The sequence below is a fragment of the Bactrocera neohumeralis genome, chromosome 6 (assembly GCF_024586455.1).
Source record: "Bactrocera neohumeralis isolate Rockhampton chromosome 6, APGP_CSIRO_Bneo_wtdbg2-racon-allhic-juicebox.fasta_v2, whole genome shotgun sequence".
Lineage (NCBI taxonomy): Eukaryota > Metazoa > Arthropoda > Insecta > Diptera > Tephritidae > Bactrocera > Bactrocera neohumeralis.
The window spans coordinates 55,533,458-55,547,060 of NC_065923.1; the positions used below are offsets into that span (position 1 = coordinate 55,533,458).

Genomic DNA, 13,603 nt, shown 5'->3' on the forward strand with positions numbered 1-13,603 from the left:
TTCGGTATATTTATCTAACAAAGTATAAGTTAAATTCCTTATAAAAGCACTTCAAAGCAACCAAATCCTAGTGACCATCCCAATCTACAACTAAAACTACTCTAATGATTTGTAACTCTTCCACGGTGGACACAAATATTTTTACTACAACCTGTATTAAGTGTAACCACCTCTTTAATATCACCTCGATATAGTAATAGTATCGCTCTGGCAGAAAGATATGACTATGAATTTAAATTTCTGTGGGCTTTTTTGACGTTGATTGTATTGAAAAATCCACTTGATTTCGAGGATTACAAAAATAAATTGATATCTTAGACTGGATGAGATGGAAAAGTGGTCTTGTTTGTGTTTTTTTGCTTCCCACCTTCATAAGGGGTCGTGACCAAAATAATTACATTATATTGAATCCTTAATTTTGATCCAATGCTCTAACCTTTTGTTTACATATAGCATGTATTTTGGATACGTCTACCATATTGTTGGTGGTTACATATTCGATAATAACGGATTCGTGCTGATCCTGCTGTTTTTAGCGCACCTTTAATTTTCTGAAGATCCTTCCAGTTTGAAATCATCTTCGAAAGTGTGAAAATTTCCCATGATGCCCTGGCCTTGCTTAGTAGTAGAGCACATCACTAAGCATTACATCTTGGCGTTGACAATGTTTGTAATAAAGTGTGTACGTGAAACCGTCCACAACGTTATACGATGGCTGCTATATATATTCTGGCCTAGGGCAACAGTAAGTATTGCCAGGTGCAATCTGACATTTCAAAATTGTTTTATTGAAAAATCGTTTTATTTACAGGGAATTAAAAAATTCATCTCGGCCAGAAAATGGAATTAACTCGTGAACATTTTCGTGCGATCATTTTTCACAACTTTCGACGTGGATTATCACGACAAGATGAACTAAAATCTTTGTATGGCTATGAAGCACCATCCTATAGCACTGTGAAAAACTGGTACAACGAATTCAATCGTGGCCGACGCTCGCTCAAAGACGAATTCCGTGAAGGTCGTCCAAAAACAGCCGTTATGCCAGAAAACATCGATGCCATACGTGAACTGATAATGCAAGACCGTAATAACATACCTTTAGATAGAGGCATGCCTATGCATTTCTCCCACCAGCATACATTCGATATTGCATGAACACCTGGCCGTAAAAAGGGTTTGTTCTCGTTGGATTCCGCACAATTTGACAATCTCTCAAAAAAAGGCTCGTGTGGATTGGTGTAAAGAAATGCTGAAAAAATACGATCGAGGTGCTTTAAAAGACATTTATAAGATCGTCACAGGTGACGAATAATGGATCTATGCGTATGAGCCCGAAACAAAACAGCAATCGACAAAAAAAAAAAAAATAAAATAAAAAAAAAAAAAAAAAAAAAAAAAAACATTTTCGTTGATAAATATGCCTATTTACATTATTAGGCCAGAAATATATATAGCAACCTATGTACTATACTAGCTGACCCCGCAGCCGTTGTCCTGCGAGAAATTATGTGTTTTGAAATGAACTCAAAGGAATTCGTAGAATCAAGCATTTTTTGTGTTCGATATGTGGGTCAAATCAGTTTCCATTACACAGTTTCGTTATTGATGATTGCGAAACATAATAACGACCGATCCTACTTTGAGACGCAAATAATGCGGTGTCATACCAAGCCCCTCCAAAAAATTTAGAAATACCACTGGATAGTTCATGGCGTCGTCCTCATTGTCAAGACGATCAATCGATTTGTATGAGCGCAAGTCGGAATTTGACCTTGAATCTTCTACATAGTTTAAGTCAACAACATCGGTATTTTTTTTTGGCAGCTAACATTGCGCGTGCACTTGAGGAATCGTAGTAACGATAATTTCGACGATGCATTGCATGTATAATATCATATTTCCGAATTGACGTTCTCGTAAACGGATCACTGACGAAAGTTGAGAAAAACTCGTCAATGTTAATTTTGTTGCTGGCGGTGTTTCCACTGGCTGTACTGTATTCTTTGAGTTGAAATACACATTAATATAAACACTTAAATAGCATGGTTTGAATTTGGTTAGCATTTTCATTAATGTTTAAAATAAAAAAAATTGTTGTAGTGACATAACTACAATAGTTAGACATATGCTACCGCGGAGTTTTTTGTAGACATTATAATGTTCTTCAATATTGTTGTACATTATTTTGTTCTATCGCTAATAGTTTCGGCAGCGCATTCGACGAAAGACATTTTAAGACTCATTTTTCTACACCTTCGGTTACATTGTTCAAATTTTACCAAGGATCTCTAATTTTTTCAAAATGAAATGTAGCCTATGTNAAATTGGAAGAATGTAGCATTCTATTGGTGAAAGAATTTTTTAAATCGGCCCAGTACTTTTTGAGCCTATTCATTACAAACATACATAAATAGGTACAAATCTTTCCTCTTTATATTAGTGTAGATATAAAACCGGTCAACAGCATTTTTGCACATGAGTTATACATACCGTCTTACATTTTTTGCTTTTATTCCTTAAAGCAAGAATAAGAATAAAAAATGTTCTGTAATTTCTTTAATGTATAAAAAAAATGGAAAAATTCAACTCAATAAAAATCATAATTCAACTTTAAACAAGTTATGTCGTAATTCAATTATAGTAAACAGGAGCGTACTTCCATGTGTGTATCCATAATGGCAAAATCGTTTTTTTTCATGAATTTTTTGTGTACACTTTGATAAATGAAAGTGTACCATGTACTTTTAGAAACATTCTACATCCGATGTCGGATAAATTTGTCATGCCAGTGATCAGCTGGTTTCCATGAAAATTTTGCACTACTACCTTAAAACTATTCCAGGCTTTTTTCTCCTCCTTTGTTAGTAACTTTGAGAAAATATCGCGATCCATAATTTTTTTATTTGAAGGCGAACAAACATTTTATATTTTATTTTCGCCTTTGAAGACTTTGGAAAAGATTTTCCCAATATTGTAAAATGACCAACTGATTTCCTCACAACTCTTGCTACTGCAATCTTGTCTGCTCTTTTTTCGTCTCGTTACCAACCAACAATAAAACGCAGTGCGGGAAGGGGGGATTTTTGCCTATGTGATATTCTATCTCTACCTCATTCATTCGATTTGACAAAGCCATCAAAAATGATAGAAACGCTGTTTGTAATGTTCCGAAATCGAAGACAAAAAACTGAGAAACATTTTCGATCAATTTATTCAGACACGAAAAAAATGGCAGCAGAACCGAAAGTTGACGAAGACGATGCCATTTTACATATAAGTGGGCGGTGCCACGCCCAGCGTTCAATTTGTATACCGGCTCCTCTAAAGCCCTCTCATATCATCTTGGAGGTGTAATTAAATGTATCTAGTGTATTTAGTTATAGATTTATGGCGACTTAAGTCGTTTTTAACAGTATCGGTTTATGGGGTTATCATTCGACTTCATCCATTTTCACCCTGTCGGTAACAGTTCTTATAAGAATTGCAATTAGCGAATTTGTCTATAGCACGTCTATGTTTTTAAAACTTTTCAGCCAACAGGTGTCCCTTGCTCCAGCAATCCTCTGTACCAAATTACAGTTCCATATGTTATTTTAGTGCTTACATATGGCACTTTATAAGTTTACTTTAATGGCGTTTGGTGGGCGTGGCAGTGGTTTGATTACGCTCATCTACTAGCAAGTTATCGAGATATCCCAATTTTTACTCAAGTTACAGCTTGCACTGCCGGACGGACGGACGAAGAGACAGACAGTCACCCGGATCTCAACTTTTCTCGTCCCCCTGATCATTTATATATATATATATATAATCCTATGTCTAAACTGTAATAATAATACTCTGTAGCAACTGGTTGTTAGAGTATCAAAAAGGATTTTGCCAAAAAAATGTAACTTTGGTCGGCGGGATATTTTTTAATTCACTTGTTATGAAACATACAATAATTCTCTGTAATTTTTAAAAACATACACTCGTCACAACGAGCGGGGCAAGCGGCACTATATCTTCTAGTTTTCCATTTCTTTTGACGGCTGCAACAACAAGTGGCAAATTTGTTCGATTTGTCATCGTACTTTCACAAATATTTTAAGTTGCATAACCAAAAAATACTAAGTAAAACCCATACCCAAAACAAATATCGAAACTACGGAAAAACTTTCTGACAGTGCCTTGCGTGGGGTGAGCTTCCATTGCACTCTGTGTTGGGTAAGCTGAACAAACAAGTGGTTATCTTATCTCTTTTTGACTTACAGGGTTTGTCCGGAAAGTAATAGGACTGATTTTGTTCCGCGACGACTGTACTTCATAGCGTGCGCACCGACTGGATTCGGTAGAGGGCGTTCCTAGCTAACGAACGAGCAGCTGGTCAGTTGTCTCCGAGCATCTGGAGAGTGAGGACAAACATTTTCGCGCGACCTGTTTCTGTGAGTGGTGCAAGCCGAAAATGCAAAGTTCTTTAGACGCGATTAAGTTCTGTGTGAAACTCGGTAAATCTGCGACAGAGACGTTTGATATGATCAAGCAGATTTACCCAGATGCAAGAAATGGTGTATTTCGGTGGCACCAAGTCTTTTGGGAGAATCAGGAAGAGGTCGCTGATGAAGACCGGAAGAATGATCAAATCCAAAGTGAAAACGATGGTCATTGTTTTTTTTTTACATCAATGGCATCATCCACCATGAATTTGTTCCCCCTGGACAAACCGTCAACGCCAAGTTTTAAGTGAAAGTCCTCAAGAGAATCAAACGAAGGGTCAATCGGGTCCGACAAGACATCGCAGCCGCTTGGAAGTTGCACCACGACAACGCCCCGGCTCACACATCCTACCTAATCAAGGCCGGCATCCCAACGCTTCCGCAGCCGCCCTACAGCCCCGTGTTTTTGTTTCCTTGCCTGAAAAGGCCGGTGAAAGGGGATCCAAGCAGCATGCACCTCGGCTCTTAGGGCAATTCCGGAGAATGCCTTCCGTGATGCCCTCAATGCTTGGAAATCGCGCTGGCATCATTGCATCAACGCAGAAGGAGCCTATTTTGAAAGTTTTTAAAGAATTGTAACGGTTGGTTCAATAATTTTTTTAAATCGACTCAGTCCTATTACTTTCCGGACAAACCCTGTATTGCGAGTAATTATAAATGGGATGCAGTGTTGTTAACGCTACGAAATCTATAATAATTTCGCAACTGATTATTTAAATACATAACATTGTGCATAACATTCACGTGGGCATATTAAGAGTTCAACTTGAAGTTTTTATACCCAATCGATTGATTAAGTAAGACAATTTATAAGCTGAGCAAATGAAAATACTAATATCACATATGTATATGCAAGTCGAAACGAAAATATAATACATACTTATTTGTCTCCGAGTTGTTTTGATCCCCTTTATAGGTTCTTTACAAATTTTTAAACATTTTCGAAGTCCGAGCATGTTTTTTTCTTAATTTACGTGTATGGAAGTTCAATTGGTATTTGCTTAAGTTGTCATAACATTCAAATATTTTACGATTTCGTAGCGTTTCGTCGTCTTTTTCTCCATTGCAAATTGATCAAGCATCTCTGCGTAACAATACCATTAGTCTTCTGTCTAAAATTGTGATATCTTGTCATAAGCACTGAACATACCCGTATAATTATGCAAGTTTTGGGCTCAGATTCTGTTTCAACTATTGCTCAAATTCAAAACGGCATTTGTTTAAGATGAGAATAAAGATTAATAATCTTTAAATACTACCGTTACTTCATATGATCTACATATTTGTAAGAGCACCGGTTTCCCACAAATCAATTAGAATATCAGTAGATTCGTGATGAAGTGTGGTATAGCCTTTAGATAGAAAGATAATATAATATATACGAGTTAAGCTCGGTCTTAGAACACAAACCCTTCGCATAGTATTTAAGCACTCAGGCTACTAAAATGCGTCGATCTCCTCATTGACGTGTATAAATACATTCACAATAATATTGAGGAACGCCTAGTAAAGGGTGTGCCAAAAAGCGGGAATAATTTGTTCAAGTATATTCGAATTAATGTAGAAATTCACAACGGCTTTTATTTAAGATGAGAATAAAGATTAATATCTTTAAATACTACCGTTATTTCACGTAACCTTCATATATGAATATATGGAAGTGCAAAGCTTTCCCACAAATCGGTTAGAATGTAAGCAGTTTCGCAAGTTCTTGAGTTAGTGTTATCTGATTACAACCACCGGAAATCCTTTTTATTTAAATTTAACTTTGTGAGCAACAATTTTGATGGTATATTTTAAAGCTCTGTTTCACTCTTCGATTTGATAAAATTCTTCAATTTCAAAAAGAACTAACTATCACTTCAGGTTTTTCTGATTTTCAATTCGATTTGAAAAGAAAAGAATAAAAGGAGCTCCACAACTTTTTGCAGACTTTTTTATATATTTGATTTATTTACAAACATTGTTAAATAAAATAAATGATATTCGAAATTATAAAAAGTAATTCGAAAATTGTGCATCCCTACTATGTAACCCATTGCATTGTGCTGTAATTAATGGGAATAAAAGCTCAAGTGCGTTGATCTTGATATGAATTCTTAATTAGTAAACAATCTAGGCCGGGCACAATATACATGCAAATGCACTCGTTAGTTTCTTATCGCCTACTTCCATCTTCTTCTTCTTAATTGGCGTAGAAACCGCTTAAGCGATTATAGCCGAGTTAACAACAGCGCGCCAGTCGTTTCTTCTTCTCGCTACGTGGCGCCAATTGGATATTCCAAGCGAAGCCAGGTCCTTCTCCACTTGGTCCTTCCAACGGAGTGGAGGTCTTCCTCTTCCTCTGCTTCCCCCGGCGGGTGCTGCGTCGAATATTTTCAGAGCTGGAGTGTTTTCGTCCATCCGGACAACATGACCTAGCCAGCGTAGCCGCTGTCTTTTAATTCGCTGAACTATGTCAATGTCGTCGTATATCTCGTACAGCTCATCGTTCCATCGAATGCGGTATTCGCCCTGGCTAACGCGCAAAGGACCATAAATCTTTCGCAGAACTTTTCTCTCGAAAACTCCCAACGTCGACTCATCCGTTGTTGACATCGTCCAAGACTCTGCACCATACAGCAGGACGGGAATTATGAGTGACTTATAGAGTTTGGTTTTTGTTTGTCGAGAGAGGACTTTGCTTCTCAATTGCCTACTCAGTCCGAAGTAGCACCTGTTGGCAAGAGTTATCCTGCGTTGGATTTCTAGGCTGACATTGTTGGTGGTGTTTACGCTGGTTCCAAGATAGACGAAATTATCTACGACTTCAAAGTTATGACTGTCAACAGTGACGTGAGTGCCAAGTCGCGAATGCGACGACTGTTTGTTTGATGACAGGAGGTACTTCGTCTTGCCCTCGTTCACTGCCAGACCCATTTTCTGTGCTTCCTTGTCCAGCCTGGAGAAAGCAGAACTAACGGCGCGGGTGTTGAGGCCGATGATATCGATATCATCGGCATACGCCAACAGCTGTACACTCTTATAGAAGATGGTACCTTCTCTATTTAGTTCTGCGGCTCGAACTATTTTCTCCAAAAGCAGGTTGAAAAAGTCGCACGATAGGGAATCGCCTTGTCTGAAACCTCGTTTGGTATCGAACGGCTCGGAGAGGTCCTTCCCGATCCTGACGGAGTTTTTGGTGTTACTTAACGTCAGTTTACACAGCCGTATTAGTTTTGCGGGGATACCAAATTCAGACATCGCGGCATAAAGGCAGCTCCTTTTCGTGCTGTCGAAAGCAGCTTTGAAATCGACGAAGAGGTGGTGTGTGTCGATTCTCCTTTCACGGGTCTTTTCCAAGATTTGGCGCATGGTGAATATCTGGTCGGTTGTTGATTTGCCAGGTCTGAAGCCACACTGATAAGGTCCAATCAGTTTGTTGACGGTGGGCTTTAATCTTTCACACAATACGCTCGATAGAACCTTATATGCGATGTTGAGGAGGCTAATCCCACGGTAGTTGGCGCAGATTGTGGGGTCTCCTTTTTTATGGATTGGGCATACCACACTTAAATTCCAATCGTTGGGCATGCTTTCGTCCGACCATATTTTACAAAGAAGCTGATGCATGCACCTTATCAGTTCTTCGCCGCCGTGTTTGAATAGCTCGGCCGGCAATCCGTCGGCCCCTGCCGCTTTGTTGTTCTTCAGGCGGGCAATTGCTATTCGAACTTCTTCATGGTCGGGTAATGGAACGTCTGCTCCATCGTCATCGATTGGGGAATCGGGTTCTCCTTCTCCTGGTGTTGTGCGTTCACTGCTATTCAGCAGGCTGGAGAAGTGTTCCCTCCATAATTTAAGTACGCTCTGGGCATCAGTGACTAGATCACCTTTGGGGGTTCTACAGGAATACGCTCCGGTCTTGAAACCTTCCGTAAGCCGCCGCATTTTTTCGTAGAATTTTCGAGCATTACCCCTGTCGGCCAGCTTATCAAGCTCTTCGTACTCACGCATTTCAGCCTCTTTCTTCTTCTGTCTACAAATGCGTCTCGCTTCCCTCTTCAACTCTCGGTATCTATCCCATCCCGCACGTGTAGTGGTCGATCGTAACGTTGCGAGGTAGGCAGCCTGTTTTCTCTCCGCTGCGACACGGCACTCCTCGTCGTACCAGCTGTTCTTTTGCACTTTCCGAAAACCAATGGTTTCGGTTGCAGCTGTACGTAAGGAGTTTGAAATGCCGTCCCACAGTTCCCTTATACCGAGTTGTTGACGAGTGCTCTCAGAGAGCAGGAGTGCAAGCCGAGTAGAAAATCGTTCGGCTGTCTGTTGTGATTGCAGCTTCTCGACGTCGAACCTTCCTTGTGTTTGGTGGCGCGCGTTTTTTGCTGCACAGAGGCGGGTGCGAATCTTAGCTGCAACAAGATAGTGGTCCGAGTCGATGTTAGGACCTCGGAGCGAACGCACATCTAAAACACTGGAGACGTGTCTTCCGTCTATCACAACATGATCGATCTGGTTGGTAGTTTTTCGATCCGGAGACAGCCAGGTAGCTTGATGAATCTTCTTATGCTGGAATCTAGTACTACAGATAACCATATTTCGGGCCCCGGCGAAGTCAATCAGCCTCAACCCATTTGGGGATGTTTCGTCGTGGAGGCTGAATTTACCGACCGTAGTGCCAAATATACCTTCTTTTGCCCACCCTGGCGTTAAAGTCGCCAAGCACGATTTTGACATCGTGGCGGGGGCAGCTCTCATAAGCGCGCTCCAAGCGCTCATAGAAGGCATCTTTGGTCACATCGTCCTTCTCTTCCGTCGGGGCGTGGGCGCAAATCAGCGATATGTTGAAGAACCTCGCTTTGATGCGGATTGTGGCTAGACGTTCATTCACCGCAGTGAATGATAGTACTCGGCGACGGAGTCTCTCTCCCACCACGAATCCTACACCAAACTTGCGCTCCTTTATATGGCCACTGTAGTAAATGTCACAAGGACCTACTCGTCTCTGTCCTTGTCCCGTCCATCGCATTTCTTGGACGGCGGTGATGTCAGCCTTTGTCTTTACGAGGACATCAACCAGCTGGGCAGCGGCACCTTCCCAATTAAGGGACCGGACATTCCAGGTGCATGCCCTCAATTCGTAGTCCTTATTTCGTTTGCCATGGTCGTCATCAAAAGGGGGGTCTCTCATCCAAGGCTGGTTGTAGCTCTTCACTGGGGGTGTTTTTTACGTGGCGGGTCCCAAACCCAGCGCACAACCCTTGTAGGGAATGTTTCGCCTTCTCACTTTAGCTCGCCTTCGAACGGATGTTCTTAGGCTACCCAGAGGATACTTGGTCAAAGACCGGAAGTAGTGAGCTGCTTGAGCCATGTGTAAAAGAATCGTTTCTGGCCACTCCCAAGTGAATGGCGATCAGAGAACTTTCCTCACTTGCGTGAACTTCTACACATGACTCCATCCCATGGTGTAATGAAATTTGCAACTAACGCTCGGCTGTACTGCATATATAGTAAATTTGTGAGAACATTTTCAAAAAATAATAAAATCCTCCATAAAGAATAGTTACAAAAGGTGATTATAAAGTGAGTGATTTGTCTCTAAAACACAACTCCAGCTATGAAACTGGAGCTATTGTAGAATCTTACACCAAACTGGATTTCGTTTAAATTATACTAGATAATATGACGCAGTTGGTGCATTGAACAAAAGGCGGAATCGGGCTAATACGAGTACCATCAGGGGAAAAATTAATAGTGTGCCACAGAAACGTAGAATATGGAATTTCTTAGTGTATGTTTCAAAATTGTGTGGTATATTAGGTGGACGAGATGCAGATTTGTTAGCTGACGTAAAGAAGGCCATTGACTAATTATTCGCAGGAATTACATACATCGGCAAAGCATCTGGGATAGCTATCATTCACATTCATTTAAATAATAGATAAACAAAGATAATGAAAGGTGACACGAAAAATAATTACACTCTGACGACCAACGGACGAGCTTCACTAAAATAAAGTTTTCGTAGAGTAACGTTCTTCTAGATCACTATTAATATCTACATATGTATATATTTTTTGAGATTAGTCCAAGTGCCTCAATTTGACTGTGGTCGAAAATCAGTAAATGCGGCTGTCATGCAACTTGGGTCGGTGCAGGATATAGAAATACTTCGAGTGTACTACCTCCAAAATAAGCTGCTAATAAAATTCGTCCATTCTTAGGAATCGTTTTCACATTTTTTAGATAATGCTGCATATCGCACCAAATAAAACTATGCCCGATGATCCAATAACTGGTACAAAAAGGCGTAAAGTAATTAGAGTGTCGACTGATGGCGATTGTATACCCCTCAGGTGGAATTGGGCTGCAACTTGGTTCACAGCGCCCCCCAAATTTAAGGACTTTTTTGCGCGAATTTACCAGTTCGAAGTGAGAAATGATGATGTCTTCATAGTCACCTTTCCGAAATGTGGGACAACTTGGATGCAGGAAGCCGCTTGGTTGCTACTTAATAACTTGGACTATGAAGAGGCGAGTCGAGCGCATTTGCTAAAGCGCAGCGTCTACATGGAGTAGGTGAATTTTTGTATATGTATTATGCAACTAAAAAATTGTAATATTTCATCACATTTCCAGCATCAGTATGTTATATGATCCAAGGTACGAAGACAGCGTAACATTGGCTGAACAGCTCAAATCGCCACGATGTATCAAATCTCATTTGCCACCGCATTTATTGCCGCGCCAAATTTGGCAAAAGAAGGTGAAGGTGAGTAAAGTGAATTTTCAATACAAAAAGAACTATTACAATCAACTTATAGTAATTCATACGCCCCTTGTCAGTTAATTTACTGTGCTCGCAACCCGAAAGATGTTTTGATCTCCTTCAGTCACTTTATACGCGGCAAGGGCGCCTACCAAGGCGACGAGGAGGATTTTCTTAATGACTTCTTAAATGCTAATATAACTTATACTCCTTTTTGGCCTCACGTTTTCACCATGTGGCAAATGCGCACCGAGCCGAATGTATTTTTCGTCACCTTTGAGGAAATGAAACGCCATCTCCGGGGAGTTTTGGAGCGTTTGAATGTGTTTTTGGAGAAACCCGCTTTGACTGAAGAGCAGATGGAGAAGCTATTGAAGCACCTGTCATTCGAAAATATGAAAGGTAAAGCAGTGTTATTTACATTTGAATATTTTTTGATTCCACACACATTTAAAAAATTCCATTAACTGCTATTCACATCCGAAGCAAATCATCAAACGAATCCAACGGAAATAATTAAAGGTTCTGGTCAAAGGACTGTGGCTACCGACTTTGAGTAAGTACTGCAAGAAGAAATTAAAACGGTTTTATAAAGATTAAATATTTTGTTGCAGATTTATGCGTCGTGGCATAGTTGGCAGCTACAAAGATGAATTGAGTGAGAGAAATCAGCGGCGTATCAATGACTGGTCTGAGCAATTCCTTAGCCAATTTAATGTTAGTGAAGCCGATATTTTCGGCGATACCTAACGACTCCAAGGATGCCAATTAAAATGTAAAAAGATGAACTGGAGGAGGACAAACGATGGTTCAGACTTTAGCTTCATAGGATTCGTGCAGTTTGTGTTGTGGTTTTTCAAAGGAACTCAGTTTCATTTATATTATGTTTTATTATTTGAAATATAAATATATGTACTACATATGTATGTATATATGTAAGCTAATTCTTTAAACAATATGTACAGTTTTATCCATTTTCTAAAGAGATCAGCGGCGCATTGATTAGCAACTCCTAAGCGAATTATACGTTAGTGATTAGGAGGATGGAGTCATGTGTAGAAGTTCACGCAAGTGAGGAAAGTTCTCTGATCGCCATTCACTTGGGAGTGGCCAGAAACGATTCTTTTACACATGGCTCAAGCAGCTCACTACTTCCGGTCTTTGACCAAGTATCCTCTGGGTAGCCTAAGAACATCCGTTCGAAGGCGAGCTAAATCTCTCCGAGCCGTTCGATACCAAACGAGGTTTCAGACAAGGCGATTCCCTATCGTGCGACTTTTTCAACCTGCTTTTGGAGAAAATAGTTCGAGCCGCAGAACTAAATAGAGAAGGTACCATCTTCTATAAGAGTGTACAGCTGTTGGCGTATGCCGATGATATTGATATCATCGGCCTCAACACCCGCGCCGTTAGTTCTGCTTTCTCCAGGCTGGACAAGGAAGCACAGAAAATGGGTCTGGCAGTGAACGAGGGCAAGACGAAATATCTCCTGTCATCAAACAAACAGTCGTCGCATTCGCGACTTGGCTCTCACGTCACTGTTGACAGTCATAACTTTGAAGTCGTAGATAATTTCGTCTATCTTGGAACCAGCGTAAATACCACCAACAATGTCAGCCTAGAAATCCAACGCAGGATAACTCTTGCCAACAGGTGCTACTTCGGACTGAGTAGGCAATTGAGAAGCAAAGTCCTCTCTCGACAAACAAAAACCAAACTCTATAAGTCACTCATAATTCCCGTCCTGCTGTATGGTGCAGAGTCTTGGACGATGTCAACAACGGATGAGTCGACGTTGCGAGTTTTCGAGAGAAAAGTTCTGCGAAAGATTTATGGTCCTTTGCGCGTTAGCCACGGCGAATACCGCATTCGATGGAACGATGAGCTGTACGAGATATACGACGACATCGACATAGTTCAGCGAATTAAAAGACAGCGGCTACGCTGGCTAGGTCATGTTGTCCGGATGGACGAAAACACTCCAGCTCTGAAAATATTCGACGCAGTACCCGCTGGGGGAAGCAGAGGAAGAGGAAGACCTCCACTCCGTTGGAAGGACCAAGTGGAGAAGGACCTGGCTTCGCTTGGAATATCCAATTGGCGCCACGTAGCGAAAAGAAGAAACGACTGGCGCGCTGTTGTTAACTCGGCTATAATCGCTTAAGCGGTTTCTACGCCAATTAAGAAGAAGAAGAAGAAGAAGATTAGATCCTTGAGGATTTCTATGACGAATATGGCGTCAATGTGACACGATGAAGAGAAAGGAAGAACAGAGAAGAGCTTGAAGATTCCTCCCTTTTTGTTAATGTTTTTAAAGACATTCAGTGTCGTTGTAATTTTAAATATTCATATATTCTGGAATGATTTAATCCAG

The 13,603-nt window shown here is 40.6% G+C and overlaps 1 protein-coding gene across 3 annotated transcripts; it reads left to right on the forward strand.

Annotated features, from left to right (window-relative positions):
• Window positions 1-9,969: 9,969 nt before the first annotated feature.
• On the forward strand, window positions 9,970-12,155 carry LOC126762347 (sulfotransferase 1 family member D1-like). 3 transcript variants are annotated; one of them, XM_050479055.1, is made up of 6 exons: window positions 9,970-10,032; window positions 10,685-11,035; window positions 11,100-11,232; window positions 11,307-11,631; window positions 11,716-11,785; window positions 11,844-12,155. In XM_050479055.1, exons 2-6 carry the CDS (start codon window positions 10,710-10,712, stop codon window positions 11,977-11,979), a joined length of 990 nt encoding a protein of 329 aa, XP_050335012.1. In that variant the 5' UTR covers window positions 9,970-10,032; window positions 10,685-10,709; the 3' UTR covers window positions 11,980-12,155. The 3 variants fall into 3 exon arrangements, with proteins under 3 accessions (XP_050335012.1, XP_050335013.1, XP_050335011.1); XM_050479056.1 differs by having other exon boundaries at window positions 10,707-11,035; XM_050479054.1 differs by lacking the exon at window positions 9,970-10,032 and adding an exon at window positions 10,136-10,251 and having other exon boundaries at window positions 10,707-11,035.
• Window positions 12,156-13,603: the final 1,448 nt, after the last annotated feature.